This window comes from Rousettus aegyptiacus, unplaced genomic scaffold (assembly GCF_014176215.1).
Source record: "Rousettus aegyptiacus isolate mRouAeg1 unplaced genomic scaffold, mRouAeg1.p scaffold_m13_p_12, whole genome shotgun sequence".
In the NCBI taxonomy this organism is placed as follows: Eukaryota; Metazoa; Chordata; class Mammalia; order Chiroptera; family Pteropodidae; genus Rousettus; species Rousettus aegyptiacus.
This window is the reverse complement of record NW_023416287.1, coordinates 57,192,108-57,213,609: the sequence shown is the minus strand read 5'-3', so window position 1 is coordinate 57,213,609 and position 21,502 is coordinate 57,192,108. Positions and strand designations below refer to the sequence as shown.

General features: G+C 35.1%; 1 protein-coding gene across 4 annotated transcripts in view; it reads right to left on the bottom strand.

Moving 5' to 3' along the window:
• RBBP8 (RB binding protein 8, endonuclease) overlaps positions 1–15,917 on the bottom strand; it is a 72,841-nt gene extending 56,924 nt beyond the window's left edge. Inside the window, exons 1-2 of one of the 4 annotated variants that reach the window (XM_016163865.2) lie at positions 15,778–15,917; positions 12,984–13,203 (exon numbers count right to left, since the gene is read on the bottom strand). In XM_016163865.2, the coding sequence (XP_016019351.2) occupies positions 12,984–13,092 (109 nt within the window). In that variant the 5' untranslated portion in view covers positions 13,093–13,203; positions 15,778–15,917. Of the gene's footprint in view, positions 1–12,983; positions 13,204–15,773 lie in introns of all 4 variants that reach the window. The other 3 variants (XM_036229901.1, XM_036229902.1, XM_036229904.1) reach the window with 3 other exon arrangements.
• Positions 15,918–21,502: the final 5,585 nt, after the last annotated feature.

Genomic DNA, 21,502 nt, shown 5'->3' with positions numbered 1-21,502 from the left:
ATAACTAAAATATAGTGACACTTCTAATTTTCAGAAACAATAATTAAGGAGAAAAACAACTATTAAATAAGCATGTATACAACATTACCAGCAACTAAATATAAATCCAAACCTAAAGAAATTACTTAGCAGAAATATAATATCAAATGTTAATAAGTGTTGTAAAACTATACTTTCATCTTTTGCTTGAGATATTATAAATTGGCACTTTTTTTTGGAAAGCAATTTAGCAATAACAGGACACTTTTTCATCAATATCTGACTTTTTGGATTCTAACCCAACACTATAGTCCAAACTATAAAGAAACTCATAGTCACAAAGAATAGTGAACAATTTATAGCAATATAAAATGCTTAAAATTAGGACATTTTTAAGTAAAATATATAACTACTTGATGGAATATATAGCTACTAAAATCATTAAATAAAAAAATTAAGTCTATTTAGCAACACTGAACCATTTGGTTTTCTCTATGTTCTCTATTTCCTGCAATGTAATTATCAAAAAGGGAGAGAAAGCTTCTGTATGTACTTTCTCTGATATCTAACTTAATCCTTTCACTATTCTATAATTATACAAGTTGTGGATATTTTATTTATTTTAAAAATAATGTTTAGGAAGTTTCAAAATTCTATATCTATTCAAGAATTCATTTTATTTAAGGCAGAATTAGTCTCGAATAAATAGTTATAGGTTGACTGACTTCTGAAAAAAATCAAAGATTTACTATTTGTCTTTGGTCTATAGACTCTATTATGGACTCTAGTAAGTTATATATTTAGAAAAATTTTCCATAAAATGTGTATAGAAACATTAATAAATCTGCCATGTCTAAGAACAGAATTTTTCATTATCTGTTTAATTTAGGACAATCTTTTGAATAACATAATTTAAGACAAGTAAAAGTTTTTTTAAAAAAATCTATTCATTTCCCCACAATCACCCCTTCCATGATGCTGATTGGGGACAAAGTTAAAAGTCACAAAGATACTAATAGGAAAGTAGGGAAGTTATCCTTTCCTATTGTCCCAAGTTTAATAATTTAATGCCAAGAAATGTAGATACTAAGGAAAAATAAAGGCCCTGGAGAATTTTTATGTGTTATATGTTTGTACTATATCTCAAATTTCACCTCTAGGAAATGTCCAACTGCTACATTTCATTTTAGCCTCATTTCTATGACCTATAGTTTGAATAAATAAAATGTTATGAATAGTGACAATGTTATAAACCTGTAATCAAAAATCACAGCAACGTTATTCATAATAACCCAAAATAGAAAAAAAACAAATGTCCGTCAATGTGTGAATTGTTAAAAAACAAACGAAAAACCAAAAAAGCAAACCTGTGGTATAGCCTTGTAGTATTCAGCAAAATAAATAAATAAAATAAATGAAGTCTATACATGAAACGACTTGGATGGATCACAAGAGAATTACACTGAGTAAAAAGAAAGCCCACGTCAAAGGGTACATCTCATATGATTCCACTTCTATAACATTTTTGAAATGACAAAATTATAGCGATGGAGAACAGATTATAGGTAGCCATGGAGGGTTTAGGGAGGTAGGAAGGTAGCATAAAAGGGTGGCATGAGAGATCCTTGGTGGTAGTCACAGGAATCTATACATGTGATCAAACTGCATAGAACTACACACATGCATGTAAAACTGAAGGACTCTTGATAAAGTTGGTAGACTGTACCAATGTCAATTTCCCCGTTGTGATAGTATACTACAATTGTACAAGATACTACCATTGGATGAAAGTGGGTAAAGGGTACAAGAGATCTCCTTGTAGTGTTTCTTAAACTAAATGTGAATCTACAATAAGCTCAAAATGAAAAGCTAAACAAATTTATAGAAAAACATTTGCCCTAAGAGTTGGAAAACTGTTAAAATATAAAACAATAAAGGGAAAGTATTTTTTAAGAATGTTACAAATAACAACTGGGATCATCTTTTGATTTTTAAAAAGTCTTTTCCATCAATTTGTCAAGTTCATTGCTTGAGAAACTTTCTTGGGTAATGATGACAAACTCACAAGACCATGAAAGTACTTACTGAAGCATTGAATCATTCTTAAATAATTAAGAAAAGAACTTGTGACCCTACTAGGTCAAAGACTAGAATCAGCAGTTTTTAACTCTTCTTTCCTTCCCAAAGTGTGTGAAATTTACTTGTTGACAGATTTTCTTGTTTTAATTTTGCACGACTTCTAAATCTTGGGTCTGCCTTTAGGAAGTGAAAATACACCCAAAGATGAAATGGAGTCTTGCCACGAACCATTTTTAAAAAAAGAAACAATGAAATAGAAAATCCATATAAACTTCAAAAGAAAATTCTTGGGAAATATGAAAAGACTACTCTTTTATCTTGTTAGCATTCAACACCTGTGAGGCATTTGTTCTGTCACGCAGATCAGCCCTGAAACAGGTTTATGTGTGCATGTGTATGTGTTTAAATTTTAGCATTTGCTATTCATCAAGTCAATTAGGCATCTACAATTAGAACCCCTATAAAGTGTGCTTTAATCCTGCTCCACACCCATCGGAAGGAATGAGGCTATACAACAATGCAGCTCCTGTATGAACAGGTAGTCTGTTCAACAAAGTATTTGGGATTGTAACACTGGCAACCTGAGACACCTATTGAGGAAACAGTGCTCAAAAGACCAAGCACTATGTTACAATTAACCCTATACCCACTCATATATGAATTTTAGAGGAAATAAACAATTAAGGGCCCATATGTAGTTATAATACAGGAAACAAATTTAAGTATGAATTCAGAAATGTGCAAGAATTCAATTTGTTATAAACCCAATAAAAATAATTGTTTATTTTTGCTTTTTTTAGTTCTCTACCCAGAACAAATGTATGTACTGGTTTCACTTTAAAACAATTTATAGTTCTGAATTATAAATTATGATCCTAATAACACCTTTCTTGACAAATAGTGGCTTTATATATAGCCCAATTTAATTTCTACCAAAAATACTACTAGTATTTCTGTAATTGCCTAATAAATTATTTCAACTCCAAAGTGAAAACTCCTGTCTTTATGAGATACAGCCATATTTAAGGTGTGCCTAGTTTGCTCTTTAATATTTAATTATCTCAAAATGAGTAAATTAATTTTTGTGGATTTTATTGAATATATGGAAATGCAAATGGAAAAATAACAGATGTAAATTACTGATAGTATTCTTAATAATGAAAGAATCTATATGATGTTATGGGTGAAAATTACATGTAATTCCTCTTATTGTTAATTTGTGTAGTCTGAATATAAATGTTATCCAAAAATCTTTTTGGAACTTTTGATGAAACATTTGAAAATATAAATGAAGCAATACAAAACTGAATCAAGAAGTATTTATCCTGTTATATTAGAGCCTCTATACTTTCTCATTTCTTCAAAGGAGTTCCAATTTTGTTCCCCCAAATCTGCCTGCTTTTCTATGAAACACATAACCATATTTATCAGATATAGAAAATATTATTAGATGAGACACTGATGGCAGAACCTGCCATAAACAAGAAACCATTTATTAAAATGGCCGCATTCTGAAACATAAATATTCTAAATCCCATTTTGTTACTGTGCTTTTAAATAATAAACCTGATACTGACATTCAAATGGCAAAAAAAAAAAAAAAAAAATTATACCCAAATGAACTTCATTAAACTTTTAAAATTTAAATAATTCTGAAACTTCTATTAAATTCTATTAAAACTTAATTCTGAATTCAAAGTGTAAAGACTATATATTATCAACAACTTTTATTTACCCCTGACACTAGCAGCATGTCACAAAAGGAACATAAGACACTAAAATGAACAATTGTGAAAGGATACAATTATCTTAAAGATTAAACATATATGTTTTTATATATATAAATGTCTCAGTCACAAATGTCTCTAAAATTTTCCAACAAAAATGGTCTGGTTAACATATTGCTCTTCTTTGACAGAAGCTTGGAGACTTTATTATCCCCTAATTTTGAAAGAAATTATTTTTAAAAAGCATGTACATACTGTTTTGTATATGATATGTTTCTGCTATCATTTTATTATGTTTTGGTCAAAAGAAGGGAAAAAAAAGATCTAGATACATATAGCAGGGTATTCAGATGGATCTAAGTTCCTATGGGTAGACTTTCTTGGATACCTGAGTAAAAATTACATATTTCAAGTATTAACATTCATGACATTTTTCTTTTTTTTTTTCTTGAAACTGACATGAAGGTTTACAAGTAATGAGTCAATTTTTATTCCTATGTATACTTCAAAACCTGCAAAGTCTGGACAAGTCCATGTTTGATGTCTTTCAAATAGCCACTTATACTGGTTTTCCCAAATGGATCCCCCACCTCACAAAAATTAAGTACCCTTCAGGCATGTCTTTGATGTTATCTCACAGTCAGACAATCTAATTTTATGTGGAACTAAGCAAAAAACATTGACGAAGGACTCTTTAAAAATCCTGCTTTCAGCAAATCTGCCTAGCCCTCAACCAAAATATCTTAAAATAACATACTAATTTTTTAAAGATAGTGCTCATTCAATGCCTTTAAAACTCCGGTAAGTGATTTTAAAATGTAAAAATGTAGCCCGATCAATATATTATTAAGTACCAGAGGTTATCTTCTCTCAAACATATATCCAATATCTGCCACTTACAAACAACATAGATATTTACCAAATATACCAACAACTGCTATATTTCTCCCTTAAAGTTTTTCAGTGAATATAAACACTCTGCTGAGAGTATGATGACTATCAAAGTATAGCCACAAGAAACACGCAATTTAAAAAAAATATATACTATATAATCTTTGTGAGTTTTATATGTTTTATAATCTGATGAATATGGCATATTGTTCTTATCAGAGTATTATTTATTTTCTTGATGTGTCCTCATCATAAAAGAGATCTCCTGAAGACCCTGAAACAGGAAACATGAAGAAGAAATCTGCTAAATATTTTATCACTGTTAAAGACCTAAAAATAAAACTGGCCCAGTTTCAGGTATGTCTAAAAATTCTAAAATAACAATGCTGTGCAACATGAAAGACAAGCATGTTTTAAATAAAACAGTAAAAATAAGCATGTTTTAAATAAAATAGTAAAAATAAGCCAGATATAAAATAGCTATGTATACTGAACACAATATGAAAAGCTACACGCATATCATTTAAAACTAGGAGAGAAGAGAGAAATGTCATTTCTGTAGAATGGTAGCTTGTTTTTTCCTTTCCCAAGTTTCTACAGTATTATCTAAAAACAAAATATTAAAGTAAATGGTAGTAAAGTATTTCAGGGTTTTAGACAGATATATAATTTTTATATTTTTATATATTATGAGATTTTAAAAACTGCTCAAGAAAATGTTTCATTGATCTAGCTCTAAATTATGCAATTCATTCAGATATCATTACTGATTACTGATTTTATACTATGTGCGAAGGACTTTTACCTACGGGGATGTAAAGATGAGTTAGATAGGGACTCTACATAATAAGAATGTAATGACCTTCTTATAACCAGTTACAAAACAACAGAAAGTAATTATTTGAAGGATAAAGAAATTAACCTTATGTTTAAAGACAGCAGAATGCTAATTCTCCTCTAACAAATGTTTAATAAAAACTCAAGTATATCTGGTCCTATTTAAATTATTTTAAAATATTATATTTGCTTCACTTCCAGGTCATAAGAATAAACTTTCTAATATGTAGCTCCCATAACAGTTTAAACTGGAAGCCATTCTTATGGGTAAGCCTATGAGCTGGGTCACAGTATTATAAACCAAAAAGAAGAAATTGCTGCTCTTTAACAGAAGTTGGTAGACACTGCTTATTCCTTTCCAATTAAAAAAAAAAAAAGTGTTATTTAATTGATTACATTATTGGTATCAGTGTTACCAAGAAAGGCTGTCTTGTATCTGGCTTATTTTTGCTATCATTTCATTATACAATTATATTGTATAAATATTTTCCTAAAGAAAATGAATACGATGTCCATAAAATTTACTATGTCTTCACTGTTGCATTCTCAGCAACTGCTACCATCCATCGCATATAATTAAATAACTACTCACTGAATAAATGGCAAATTAGCACTAAAACTCAGAATCCTTCTTCAATGTTGCACACTAGATGTTCTGGGAGAAAATAGTGTAGTCAAGTGAAGAGCAGAATTAATATAAAATACCCATATTTGTATCCAGACATATGACCAAAAGAAGAGTTCATTTTAAAATTAGATCTTTATCATTAACAAATTTGAAACTACACTAAAAAAATTAATAGATATATTAATCAAATACAACATGGAGATGTCTTAAGTACGGATTTGAATAAACCAACTAAAAAAACCATTTTAGGTAAGTAGGGAAATTTGAACATTATCATCTACTAGATGATATTGAAGAATTTGTTCTGTTAGTGTGATAATGGAATTTTTTGTTAAAAAAGACTACTGGACTAAATTTAAGTATTTATAGATGAAATTATGTTAGAGACTTCAAAATAACTGAGTGGAAGAGGGATAGAAAGGTACATGGAATATAGGTAAAATAAGACTAGCCATGTACTGACAATGGTTGAAGCTGAGTGATAGGTATATAGGAATTAATTATACTATTTTCCTTACTTCTGTATATATGCAATATTTCCTAAAACAAAACAAAAAAAAATCTTAAAGTTTAAACAAGAAAACAGACATACCAAAAAAAAATACAAGTGGTTATGTGCATGTGTGGGTGGGTGAGAGGGGTAACTTTTCGTTGCTCACTTTTGTTCACATTTTTTTTTTAAAAAAACTTAAATTAAAAAAAAAGGAAAATAATAACTCCATTGATACCATTCATTTCTAAATGAATACTAATGCACCCTGATTGCATCAGCAATGTTATATATTGAAAGAGGGCTTTCATGGAAACATGGATCAGAATAATCAATCAAAGAATGAACATTATAGAGTAGTAAAGGATGCAGGTGAAGCAATAGAAGTAGTCAAACTCCAACCTTTCATTAAAAAAATTAAGAGTTTCTAATATTTATCTCAGCTAGTAATTCAAAAACTACAATTAAGAAGTGAGAGAGAAAAAATGGCGTAGATGATAGAGGCTCAGTTCTTCCCTCTGGTGACCAAATCAAAGTTGTGACTGAAACAAGAAGCAGTAGCATGGAAAAATCACTGTGTATCTAAGGAAAAAACCATACAACTAGGGAGAAGACTAAGAAAACATCCTGCAGTGGCAAAAGGTAGGGCGGGGCAAGAACTCTAGGCTACCAGTTCCAGTGACTGAGTGGGACAAAGGCAGCAGCAGACACCTCTTATAGTGGCCACATCTGTGAGTGAATTTTCGTGGTGACTGACATGCTCCCTATGAGCACCAGTGCCGATTTGGCTGCGCGCAGGGGGCTCTAGGGACTTACAAGGAGAGATTGTCAGAGTGAGGGCTGAGGAGAGACTTGCTTGGTACAGAAGTGCTCCAGGTATCCAATATTCCCTGTTGAGCACCCCCCACCCCCACCCCCAACCTGCAGTGTGCGGACACACTCTGCCATAGCAGAAAGGTCAGGAAACTGGATAACAGAGGCCGCTCCGCCCAGAGGATTCCATGACACCCTGCCTACCCCAACTCACGGACCCACCCAAGTCGCAACCTGCTATATCCTCCTCCAGTCAGGTGCTCCTTGCTGAGACTCACCCTGGAGGCAGCCCTGGTTTCTGATGTGGCCTTTTGAGGCGACTGGAAACACGGCATCTACGGATTGCTTGCTGAATCTTAACAGGTGGCCCCGGAGGGGCACAGGCTTGGGCTAAATTTGACCTGCAGCCAAACCCTCTCTCAGGACTGAGCCACTGGACACTTACTTCACAAATCCACACAAATAAGACTGGGAGACTTAGAAGCTATGCTTAGTACATAGAAATAGACACAGAAAGGCAGCCAAAATAGGAAGACAAAGAAGCAGAAACTGTATGAGAGAAGAGTACACAGATCCTGATATAATGGAGTCTAACAGATGCAGAGTTCAAAACACTGGTTATAAAGATGCTCGATGAACTTTTAGGAAGTGTAGATAAATTTAGTGAAAATTTCAACAAAGAGATTTTTAAAAAAAGCTTAAAAATGGAAATTATAAAAAGGAACCAGTCTGAAATGAAGAACACATTATCCAAGATGAGAAGTATATTAAATGGAATAAACAAAGGAATAAACAGTGAATAAAGAAGAGGATCAAATGCTGTATCTAGAGGACATAAAGCTAATCAGGACACTCAATCAGAATGGCAAGAAAAAAGATACCAAGACTATAAAAATAATTTGAGGATATGGGACACCGTTAAGGCTCCAAATACTTGTCTGATAGGTGTAACTGAAGAAATCAAGATGCCGAACAGCTGTTTGAAGAAATAATAATGGAAAACTTCCCTAATCTGGTGAAAGAAATGGACATATAACCCCAGGAAGCTTAGAGAATTCCAAAATTTGGGGATCCAAAGAGGCCCACAGCAAGACACATCATAATTAAAATGCCAAAGGTTAAATACGAAGAAAGAATAGTAAAAGCAACAAGAGAAAAACAAATAATTACACATAAGAATGGCAGCTGATTTTTCAAAAGAAACTATGCAGGACAGAGGGCTTAGCAAAACATATTCAACAGGATAAAGGCCTAGGATATATAACCAAGAATAATTTATCCAGCAAAGCTATCATTTATAGTTGAAAGACAGATAAAGAGCTTCCCAGACAAAAATAAGCTAAACGAATTTATTACCACCAAGCCAGTATTACAGGAAATATTGGAGGGACTTCTTTAAGAAGAAAAATCATCAAAAACGAATAAAGGATGGTAACAACTACATTTCTATCAATAAGTACCTTAAATGGAAGAGAGTTAAGTGCTCTAACCAAGGGATAGGATGGAGTGGCTGAAATGATAAGAAAACAAGAATCCTACATATGAAAAGGAAGGGGATGGAAAAAGATATTGCCTTGAAGGACCTAGAAAGTACTTAAGTCAGACAGAGAAAGATAAACACTATATAATTTCATTTATATGCGGAATCTAAGGAATAAAAAAAAACAAGCTAATCAAAAACAGACTCACAAATATAGTGGACAATGGTGACAGACAAAGGGGAGGGTTGTTTGGGGGTCGGGAAAATGGGGTGAAGGGTTAAAGAAGTACAAGTTACTAGCTGATGGATGTCATGGGGAGGGGGAGCATGGCATAAGAAATGCAGTTAGCATTAATATGTTGGAGGGTCAGGGGAGGGAGAGGGCAATTGGGGGGATTGTTTTATGAACTATATAGATGTCTAACCAATGTACTGTATACTTGAAACTAAATTAAAAAACAATTTTAAAAAAACTACAATAAAGAAATAGAGACATTCAGTAAAGTTGCAGGATACAAAGTCAACATACAAAAACCATAGTGTTTCTATACATTAACAATGAACAATCTGAAAAGAAAATTAAGAAAATAACTGCATTTACAATAGCATCCAATGGAATAAAATACTTAGGAATAAGCTTAACCAAGAAAAAGAAAGATATACAATAAAAACTACAAAGAAAGTGTTGCATAAAGAAATTAAAAACATAAATAAATAAAAAGACAACTTATTGTTCATAGACTGGAATATTAAGATGTCAGTACTACTTAAAGTGATCTACAGATTCAACGCTATTTCAATCAAAATCCCAACGATGTTTTTTCCTGAAATAGAAAAATTCTAAAATTCATATGGAAATTCAAGGAACTCTAAGTACCAAAACAATCTTGGAAGACAAAGATGAAGGTCACATACTTTCTGATTTCAAAACTTAATAAAAAGCTACAGTAATCAAAACAGTGTGATACTAGCCTAAAGACAGACATACAGACCAATGGAATAAAATAAAGCCCAGGAATAAACTTTCATGTATGATCAAAAGGTTATCCACAAGGGTGCCAAAGCCATTTGAGAAAGGACAGTCTTTTCAGCAAATGGTGTTAGGAAAACTAGATATCCATATCCAAAAGAATGAAGTTAAACCCTGACCTTATACTATATACAAAATTTAACTCAAAATGGATCAAAGGCTTAAACATAAGAGCTAAGACTATAAAACTCTTAGAAGAAAACGTAAGGCAATAACTAGATGACACTGGATTTGGCAACAATTTCTTAGATATAATACCAAAAGTCCAGGCAACAAAAGAAAAAATAGACTATAAATTAGACTGTGTCAAAATTAAAAACTTCTGTGTATCAAAGGACACAATTAACAGAGTAAAAAAGCAATCCACAGAATAGGAGAAAATATTTGCAAATCATTTCTAGTAAGAAGTTACAAAGAACTCCTATAACTCAACAACAACAACAACAAAATTTGATTAAAAAATAGGCAAAGAACTTGAATAGGTATTTCTCCAAAGATACACAAATGGCCAATAAGCACATAAAAAGATGCTCAAAATCACTAATCATTAGGGAAATGCAAATCAAAACCAAAATAAGATACCACTTCAAATCCATTAGGATGGCTAAGAAAGAAAACAGAAAACAACAAAGACAGGTAAGAGGCAGAGAAATTAAAACCCTTGTACATTGTTGGTGGGAATGTAAAATAGTGTAGCCACTATGGAAATAGTATGGCAGTTCCTCAAAAAATTAAAAGTTGAATTACTATGTGATTCAGCAAAACCATTTCTGGGTATATAAACAATTAAAGGCAGAGTCTTGAAGAGGTATTTTGTACACCTATGTTCATAGCAACATATTCACAATAGCCCAAAGATGAAAGCAACTCAAATTTCCACCCGCAGACAAATGGATAAGCAAAATATGGTATATACATACCATGGAATATTATCTAGACTTAAAAAAGGAAAGGAATTCTGCAACATGCTACAACATGGATGAACCCTGACGGCATTATGCTAACTAAAGTGAGCCAGTTACAAAAAGACATATACTGTATGATTCCACTTATATGAGCTCTTTGGAGTAGTCAAAAAAATAGAGACAGAAAGTAGAATAGTGGTTGCTATGGGCTGCAGGGAGGGGTGGATGTTTAATGGGTATACAGTTTCAGAAAAGAGTTATTAAGATGGATGGTGGTGATAGCTGCACAATATTAGGAATGTGTTTAATACCACTGAATTGTACATTTAAAAATGGTTAAGAGGATAAATTTTATGTTACATATATTTCATGACATTTCCCCCTCCATCTTTAATTCCTCCTCCCTACTTCCACTCCTGACCTATGGATGGTGCCATTTCTCCGAAGGTGGGGCATTTCCTCCCACAAGCTCACAGAAAGGGCACACCCTGTGCCTGGGGTCCCCAGGGTATGGTCCACGGCTCCACCTGAGGCGCAAACCCAGGACCTTCTGCGTGTAAAGCAGACGTGCCAACCACTACACTATTGAGCCACCCTCGTGACATTTTTTTTTTTTTTTAAATATCTTCACTCCCATTGTCTCCAGCCAGGACAGTCCACAGCAGGAACTGATAGTACATAATGGTTCCTGCTTCAGAATAATAGTGACAGTTAACATGTATATTGCTTACTATGTGCCAGACACTCTCAGAAATGCTTTACATGTACGGCTTTTGAAGATTAGCAGTGTAGATTCAGAATTTAGATTTAACCACTCCATCACATGGCCTCTTCCTTAACACTGCACTACTTCTATCCATTTGCAATAAATGGAATAGTCACAAGATGAAAGTTTTAGATTTAACCCTAGAGACAAGGCATGATGACAACCATGCCTTTAGCATAATACACACTGATTAATTAAACTTAATTCAATTGTAAAGCCTGGTCTAATACTACTCCCCTCCCCTCAGTATACTCCTGTTATTTCCTTTTTATTCCCAGATAACATGGTACACTACAAAGTCCCTTAAAACAAGGACTGTATATGATTCATTTTTATTCACAAGGTCTGGCACATAGTTAAGTGCCCAAAAAAACATTTCTTGAACAAGTATCTCCAAATACACTAGGGCTTACAAGAATACTTTTGGGGTTCATATTTCAGAATCCATTAATCAATAAATCCATTATCAAGTTTTGCGAGAAACCCAATGTACCAAGGGTAAGTTCCAACAAGACCCACAAATTTACTTTAGATTGAGGTAGATCAGTTTTAATGGCATCCTGGTGTAATGTTAAAGCTATAAAGCACTATAGAATTAAATCTATTGTTGCAAGAAACAAATATAATAGGAAGCATTTCCCATACATAGGAAAAAACACATTACATTAAAGTTATAGAATTAGATATGTATATTAAAACTTAGTAATCGAACCTTGAGTTTAGTTTTAATAGAAAATTCCTTTACATGCACTCTATTTTAACACAATCACAAATAACATGTATTCATTCCAACCACAACAGTTCAATCCTGCGTTCACTCATTATACTTCATATAAACCTTTTAAGTGCTTATTTCATTATACTATAATGATCTGTTTACATGACTCTATTAGACTGCAGGCTCTCTGAAGGCAAACTGTCGTTTACTTTTGTATCTCAGTACTGGTAGTAAATAGATTCTCAAACATTCGTCAAATAACTTATGTAGTATTTTTGTGTCCATAAATAATCCTGTGAACAATTTTACAGAAGAAAATTAAGTTTAGAAGTTATGTAACTTGGCTGAGATTACAGAGCAAGTAGATAAATAAAATAAGAATTCAAATCTAGGTCTTCAGTTAAAACTTTCTATGCCCTTTATATCATACCACACATATCACCTCGAGTAAATGACTACAAATTGTGCAAGAGCGACATACCATAGTAGTTGCCTATAGTTAAAAAACAACTCATAACAATGAAGCACCAAAAATTACAATAGTGAAGGTCCCTTAAAAATGAGATCTTTAACTGTCATATCAAACTCTTATTACTGTCTTAACAGAATACTGCTGTAAGTATTGAAGAAAAGATTTTACCTTGTACTTCTTTATCATGATGCTCCTTCAGTTTTGTCCAGAGATCCTTGAAGTCATTAGATACATCTGCAGAACTAGGGCTTCCACAACTGCTTCCAGAGATGTTCATTTTGCTTAATATGCTCCACACTTCTATGTATCTAATGTTTTCTGCTCTTTTCTGTTACATTATATATGTATAAAGTTGTCTTTAGACAGTTGAAATACCTGAAATGACAGACTGCAACATAAATAAAGTCTGCATTTACCTTTGTGTAATTTGAAGTCGGGATGATTTCAGCTCCAGCGAGCTGTTCTCAAGTTTTCCTTATTTACCTGAGACTGGAAGAAGGGGTGTGACGTCCCAGGTACCATCAATGATTTCGATCATTTGGGTGGTGGGAAGTGAGGAAAGATGATAATGCTGAGATAAGCCCTGACTTGAGTAATCTGGACTTTTGTTAACCTAAATTTTCAGGCAAATTTTCTCTTATTCCTCTTAGAAGGAAGTAATTACCTAAATTAAAATTTAATTTAAAAAGATTCTGATATAGAGAAGTTCGTAATCATTCATGGTCAGTATTGATTCACCATTCGAAAAGAATTTACTGAGTTGATACAATACATTGAACCAAAAACTGAAAAACACTCTGAACTATTCTTGACTTAATGTATATACATACATACAGACACACATTATAAAGAGAAAGATGATTGATGTATTAATACATGTAATACATGAGTATCTGAATACCTTTCTCATAATAAGAGCAATCTGTGAGCAATATACAGACACAGCAAAGATCTATGGATACAGAAACATCTTATAATAAGGCAACTAAGGTAAAGGTATTTTGTGCCTCTTTCAGAATAAAAGGTAAATAATTAAGTTTATTACAGGCATAGCCCTGAAGGAAGCAACAGGCTATTAAGTTCAGGTGAATTAATAAATACTTTCATGTGTTCTTAAACTGAAACCATTAACTAGCTACCATCAAAAAAGTAAAATGATTAACAAGTCTACTAAACCTCACACCTGGCCCCTTAGCTAATGCCTTACTATAGCTAACAAGTGCCCAAACTGATTTAAATGTCTCTTGCTATTTCTTGAGGTTTTTGATAAAGAGACTACAATAAGCAGTGACATTTCTAAAAAAGATTATGTGTGAAGTCACTTGGTAAACTGTAAAGCCCTACAAAATTAAAAACACTTTTATTAAACTTTCAAAAATTGATTATACTCTTTTGAGACAATCAGTGAAAACTGACCATGTACAGGATTTTAGATATTAGGGACTTATTTCTAATTTCCTTGGGTATAATGATGTGGCTATGTTAAAAAAAGTAAAAGGTCCTTTATCTCTTAAAGAGGTATATAAAGATACTGAGGTGTTTACAGGTAAACTGACATGTTCTCTGAGATCTGCTTTAAAATACTCCAGCTGAAACAAACAAAAAATGGTGTTGGTTGGAAACATGAAACAAGGGCTGAACTTTGATAATTATTAGCTGGGCAATGGATGGGTATGTGAGGGAGTTCATAATTCTAGTGTCTCCCTCATCATTTATTTTATTATTAGTTTCAACTATATAGTACATTGTTTAGATATTTATGTAGTTTGTGAAATGATTCCCCTGATTACTCTTTCTCTTTTCTGGCTCTCCACCTAGCTAAGGATCATGTTTTTATTCATTTTTAACCTAATCTTCAGAACACCTCCATAAAACAGCTACTATTATTAATTTAATTTTAGAGATGGAGAACCAGGTTTAACAGATTGACTCGTCAAGGTCACATTGCTATGACATGGCTTTGTCATGGCTAGAATTCAAGTTGTGTTGCCAATTAACTACAAAATACTACTAAGTAGACAAAAAAAGGTAAAATAATTATTTCCATTAAGTAAATAGTGTAAAACAGAGTTTTAGTTACTTTAATGAATTAAAAACTTTTTTAAAATGTTAAATGATTTAAAACCAATGGTGTAAAAAGTGTCCCTTAAGAAATATATCTTTAGAGGGAGTAAAAAAAAATTCTCCTCACATAGAAACAAAATATCAATACTAAATTTGCAAATTCTGGCTCACAAAACCATATCCAACCTATCCTGCAGGCCTAGCACTTTTTCTTGGCATCTCTTTTGGCAATGAACCGTTATTCGCTGCACCATGCTGCGCTTTAATATCTCAGGAATGTGCAGCTTGCCTCTGAAGTTGCATTCTGGGCTCAAAAGTCTATAGTAATATAATACCTCTCTGTACATCCTGTAACAGCGTAAACCATCACACTGAAGGTGCTCAATAAAATATTTCTTTCCTGTCATTTCACACGTATTCTCACAAAGGTTAAGGCAAGAGCCGCGCCTCCAGTAAAAGGAGCCCTAAACAGACGGAATAGGGACTTTGAGCGGTTCTCTTACTAGCAAAGCAGAAGTCCAAGACTCCCATCCCAGGACCCTAGGCCATCAGCCTCTCCTGCAAACGCTCCACAAACTAACTTTTAGACTGGTGCGAAAAAAGCACGGGAGTCCCAGCGCAGGGCGACAGTGGGCGCATGCGCGGGGCGGCTGAGCGTTGGGAGGCAGGTCCTCAGCCAGCGCGGGAGACCAAAAAACTGCACTGGCGGGGAGCCTGTTTTCCCTCCTGTCCTGCCGCATTTAGGCTGACCCCAGCCTACTTCCTCAGACTCAGCACCAGAGTCTCACGGCCACCCACCCAGGGGGCCAAACGCCTTCGGTCAGCGCGCAGCTCCAGACCGGAAGTGGCCCCTGTGACCCAGCGCTCCGGGTGGGAGAAAGAGGTTCCTCTTACTTACGGCTTCCAAGACTGCCTCGAGATTCTTGAAAACTCCGGCAGGGAACCGGGCTCGTTGCGGGGCTGTGAAGAGACGGCGCACTTTTCTTCTCTTTCCTTCACTAAGCTGCCAAAGCCTAGCGGGAAAGCCAGCCCCTCAGGGCAGCCCGCGCTTTCCTATGACGAGGGAGGTCCCGATAACCGCCCGCCGGGGTCGGAGGCGGCCGGACCGGCCCCACCTAGAGCCCTTGCGACGTCACGCGGGAGTTTCTGGGACGTCACGCCCCTTCCTCTGGTCTCAGAGTGAGGCGGCCCTCCTCACGCCCACCACGGAAGAGCGGGTTCGGTGGTGTATCAAACCGCGTAGGGCGGTGAATGGATCATGGAGCGCCACCTCTGAGCGGTCGGGAGTAGCTCCAAGAGCTGGCGACCTGCACAGCGTTTTGAGATGCCTCGGAGAAAGCTCAAGCCATTATGACTTTCGAAGTTTCAGTTCCTTGGTGTTACGGGAAAGTAATTGATGTGTCTGACTTAAGCACATTTCAGGGAAAGCATGTGAGTGGCCTGTACCAAAGGGGAAGTTAAAATTAACGTATGATGAAATGGACACGGATCAATCTAAGGTAGTTCTCTGTCTTTTAGCTATTACCTACCTGCAGTTCAGTGACGTGTCTTGACAAGACTGGGCAGTGAGGCCGTATGACAAAACGATGTATGTTTTTCTTTGGTTAAATGGAAAGTTTCTGGAGAACCTGAAATGAGAAGGAATCAAAAGTGACCAGCATTATTTGTTGGAACAACACGCTGTTGGTAACATTTAAAAAAAAATTTAAATAAATTTTAATAAGAATTTATACGTAGCAAACTCAATTTTTTATTCTGTATTATTCTATATTATCCTAATAGGTCATGTCCTTAGACTACAACTATTGATCAATCAACATATACAAACCAGGAACACAGTTATCTTATAAATATCGATTCCAGATTGCAAATGCATTTCCGATGGTTCTAGCATATTATTTGTTTCTTCTTGCACTCGAATCAACAGAAAGCAATACTTTTGAAAAGGTCGATAGCTTGTAATTTTGTTGAAGAGAGGATAGCCATCTTCTAAACTGAAACACTTTCATCTTAGATTTATAAACACCAATTAGAATTAGCAACTCAGATACATTGTACACCTTAAATTTACACAATGCTACATGTCAGTTATATCTCAAAAAGCTGTGGGGGGGGGGCGGGTGGTAGAATTAGCAATTTAGTGAATTTTTTCATCTCTACCTCATGAATTTCCTTCCGGTCATCTTTGTATACTCGTTGCCTTTAGTACTTGTTAACTTACAAACCATATCAAGTATATTTTATGCAAAACATCCTAAAAGATGACAGAACATCATACTTTTTTAGAGAAGCTCAGGTTCTTGTTGCAAAATATTGAATGTCATTCCTGTTAAATGGCCACCCGGATAAGAATGCCATATTTCCTTTTGATTTTTAGATATATATTGTTGAATCATTGATTCTTGAGTTTGAGAAAATTTATCTAGGATATTATCTAAAGACTCATCATCTGCAATTTCACTTTTATGATAAATTTCATGTCAATATCTAGAGCACTGTACTTTTGCATTTATCTTCTGATTTTTCTAATACTTTTGAAGTGTTTTCTACTATTAATTTTTTTCTTTGCCATTATGAGAAGAAAATGAAATTTCTGAATTCTGAATTCTCATTAGTGATTAAATGAAAGCTTTAGTAAAACTACAGAGATAATGTCTCCAGATTTTTTTATACCTTCTTAAAAGATGATGCAGTACTTTGGGGAATACAATAAGATAACAGAAGGATGATGTAATAATGATGTTTACTATTGAATCACATTTTAGGGGATTCAGAATTTTTCTGTTTTCTTATTATTTTTTGTCTTTCCCTCATGTTGCATAGTTGGGAATAACTGTTGAGTAATGTTGAAATAATTTCTAGGACGATGATATAGTAAAATGCTTAAAGCTAGTGGAAATTATGATCACTAAGCTCTCATAAGTTATGAAAGGGTCCAATGGCCCCACATGATAATTGCATGATAGAATGAGTTTTATTACACGTTTTTTTAAGTGCATATATTTTTTGTTCTTTGGGGGGCGGGAAGTCCAAGAAAGAATAAGCCATGAAATATTTACCCTTATAGTTAGAACCTCTTAGAAAAGCAACTCAAAATCTAAAATTGAATCCAATGGATTCTGATGGTACAAGAGTTAATCTATAAATTGATTCTTTGATATTTCAACAGAACTCAATCCACTTGATAATCTCATCATAGCAATCAATGACCTCCATGGTGTTGAAATCAAAGGATATTTTCCTGTCTTTGCAATTATAGTTGACTACTTCCACCTTTTTGAACCCTCATTCTTTGGTACTGTAGACACCTAGTTTTAACAACTTACTAGCTACTCCCTCACTCTCCTCTGGAGGTTGTTCTTCTCCCCAGCCTTTAATATTGAATTTCCTCAGGGTTTCTCTTTTCTCTCCCCTACTCTTTTCATCCATACCGTCCCACTCTCTCAATAACCCATTTATGCCTGTGACGTTAAATGCCATCTATATGTTAATGACAGCCTTTCACCTCTGATCCTGACCTCTTCTAGATTTTTATAACCAGCTATCTATTTGATATCTTACAGTCGCTCCATATTGAATTTGTGATCTTTGCTTGTTCCAAATCCTGCTCCCGTTGTTATTTTCTCCATCTTAGTAAATAACACCCTCCTCTAACAGAGTGGTCCCCAACTTTTTGGCACCAGGGACCGGTGCTCCTATGAGAATCTAATGTCTGATGATCTGAGGTGGAGATGAGGCAGTGATGCTAGCACTGGGGAGGGGCTGCAAATACAGGTGAAGCTTCACTCACTCACCTGCCATTCACCTCCTGCTGTGTGGTCCGATTCCTAACAGGCCATGGGACCTGTACCAGTCTTCAGCTTGCGGGTTGGGGACCTCTGTTCCGACATATTTGTTTTAAACAGACTCTTTTTTATTCCTCTCATCATCCAAAATATTTCTCACATCCTTTTATCTCCCTATCCAATGCCATCACCATAGTCCAAGCCACCATTATTCCCTGCCTGGACTTCTTCAGTAGTTGTAATTAGTTACTTTCTTGCCCAATCTCCAATCTATTCTAATGTGCAGTCACATTCGGAATTGTTTTAAAATGTAAATTGTTTCATGTCACTTCTTTGAATAAAACTTCTTAGTAGCTTCCCATTGCACTTATTAACATCCAAAATTATTAGTATGGCCTACAAAGTTCTATGATTAGATTCCTCCCTCCCTCCTTCTCTAAACTCATCTCTTAACACTCTCCCACTTACTTGCTATCCTCCAGCCACACCGGTGTGCTTTCAGTTCTTCTACTAGGACTTCCGTGCCAGGAATACCTCCACCCCACAACTTTTTGTCTGATTGACTCCTACTTATCTTTCAGTTTTCTATTTAATGTACACATTGACTGCTTGACTCTTACAATCTCTAGTCTTAATTAAGGACCCCGCCTCCCTCTAGTGTTTTTATTATAGCACCCTTTTCTATTTCTTTAAAGCCCTTATAATTTATAATTAATCAATAAATAGAGATATAACACCTTTGTCTCCTACTAGACATATATATCCCTTTAGGTCAGGGACTATGTCTGTCTTGTTGACATATGCCTGGCACATGGTACCTTCTTAAATGTTTTTGTTGAATGAATGAGTCAATTAATGAATGAAGTTCACAGTCCATACTGCGTGTAAATTCTAGACCCTCATAAAATAATTCTCTGTAGTAATTGTCAGATAAAGAAGACTTTTTGAACTTTTTCTACTCTTTACTTTGGGAGTTAGTGATAGCCATAAGTCCCTATTCATATATGGAGCTCAGACTTTTGTTACTATTTCCTGGCTTAACTTTGAAACCTTTTTGCCTGATCATCACCTAATTAGTTCTGCAGAGAATCCTGCCCTAGCTTTGAATTTTGTCTTTTTGAATCACCTAACATTTAATAGGACTATATGCTTTCTCCCTCATCAACCCCTTGTAGTATTGGGACTTCAGCCACAGCAGGCCCAGTGCTGCCACCTTGAGGGCTGGGATTTTACTGTCTCAGCATACATAAAACCCTTTGCAGTACCCCTGGTTAGGATGCTTGTTTAAAAATTGTGTGGGGAAATAGTTAAAATGGTAAATTTCATATTACGTACATTTAACCACAATAAGAAAAACTATATAGTAGCAGTAAAAATTCTAGTATTTTTATTGTAGAATTTTAGAACTACGTAGATTTTAAAATCATCTACCCTAAGCCATTTTACAATCGAAACTTTGTTAATTCTACAATCTGCTTAACTCCTACAGTGGGGTAGCTGAGGGTTGTGAAAGGAAAATCACATAACAGGTTAGTGTGGTATCACTAAAATTACATGGTTTCGAACCTCATGTAGAGTATCAATTAATCACTAAAATAACCTTCGTCCAGCAGCTTCTGTTTCTTTGCTGTCTTCTAAATCTTCACTATTTTCCTCAAGCCTCTGTGCAGTATTCTCACTCTCAGCAGACACCTTAGCCTCCTGGTTATAGAAGACAATTGGGCTCGACAGGTGTGATCTTCCTGAACTTCCCTTTTTCTTTCTCATCCCCATGATTTGGGCGATACTATTTTGTGGGTAAAAGTGCAACCTGAATCCCATTGCTTCTCACCCCCTTTTTGCACCTACCCCGAGCCAAGTCATCATCATCATTCATCTTCTGCAGCAATAGGTCTTCTGCAGCAATAGCCTCCTTTTAAAAAAAAAATCAACTATCTTTCTACTTCCAGTTTTTCCCTTGCAGTGTATATTCTCCAACATCAGTCAGAGCAGTCCTTTAAAACCTAAGTCTGTACATGATGCTCCCCTGCTCAAAACATTCCAGTATCTTTCCATCACCTTAGAATAAAATGAAACCCCTTTTCATGGAGTAAGGACAAATCGACCGCTATATTCTATAGTTGTTACCACCTAAATATAGTTTTGAATTAGTGCTTTCCTTTCCATCCTTGATCTTGTTGCTCTAGTTTAGGCTCTGATATTTTACTGGACTACAGCCTTCCTGTTTCAAGTCTTTTTCACCTTAATCCAGTCTCCACACAGCTGCTAGAGATTTAAGTTATTATTTCTGATCCTGTCACTCCCTTGCTTTAAAACCCTTCAATGTCTCTCCATTGCCTAAAAGTTAAAGTTCAGTACTTTTAAAATGCTACAGAATGGACATGGTTCCATAGTGTAGCAGTTAGCACATCTGCTTTACACACAGAAGGTACTGGGTTCACACCCCAGTGGAAGAAGGGTCCATGGTCTATGGTTGTGTCACCCTGAATAATCCTGATAGCAGGTTTCAGATGCTAAGCAGGGTTGGGCCTGTTTGGTACTTGGATGGGAGACCACCTAGGAAGACCAGGTGCTGTAGGCATTTAAAAAAAAAAAAAAAGTCACAACAGCCCTCTCTAGTATTGCACACTCTCCTCCCCCCACCTCACTCTTTCCCTTTATCGATAGGAAACTGCTTTTATTTCTCCCTCATCCCCTTGCTATTTCTTTGTTGCAGCTCATTCTCTTGGGATTACCTCCACGCAGATCCTTCGTATTTTACCTTTCTACTTATCCTTTAAGACTCAGTTTAAATGGTGCTGCTTCCAGGAAGCTAACCTAACGTCTTTCTTCATCCCT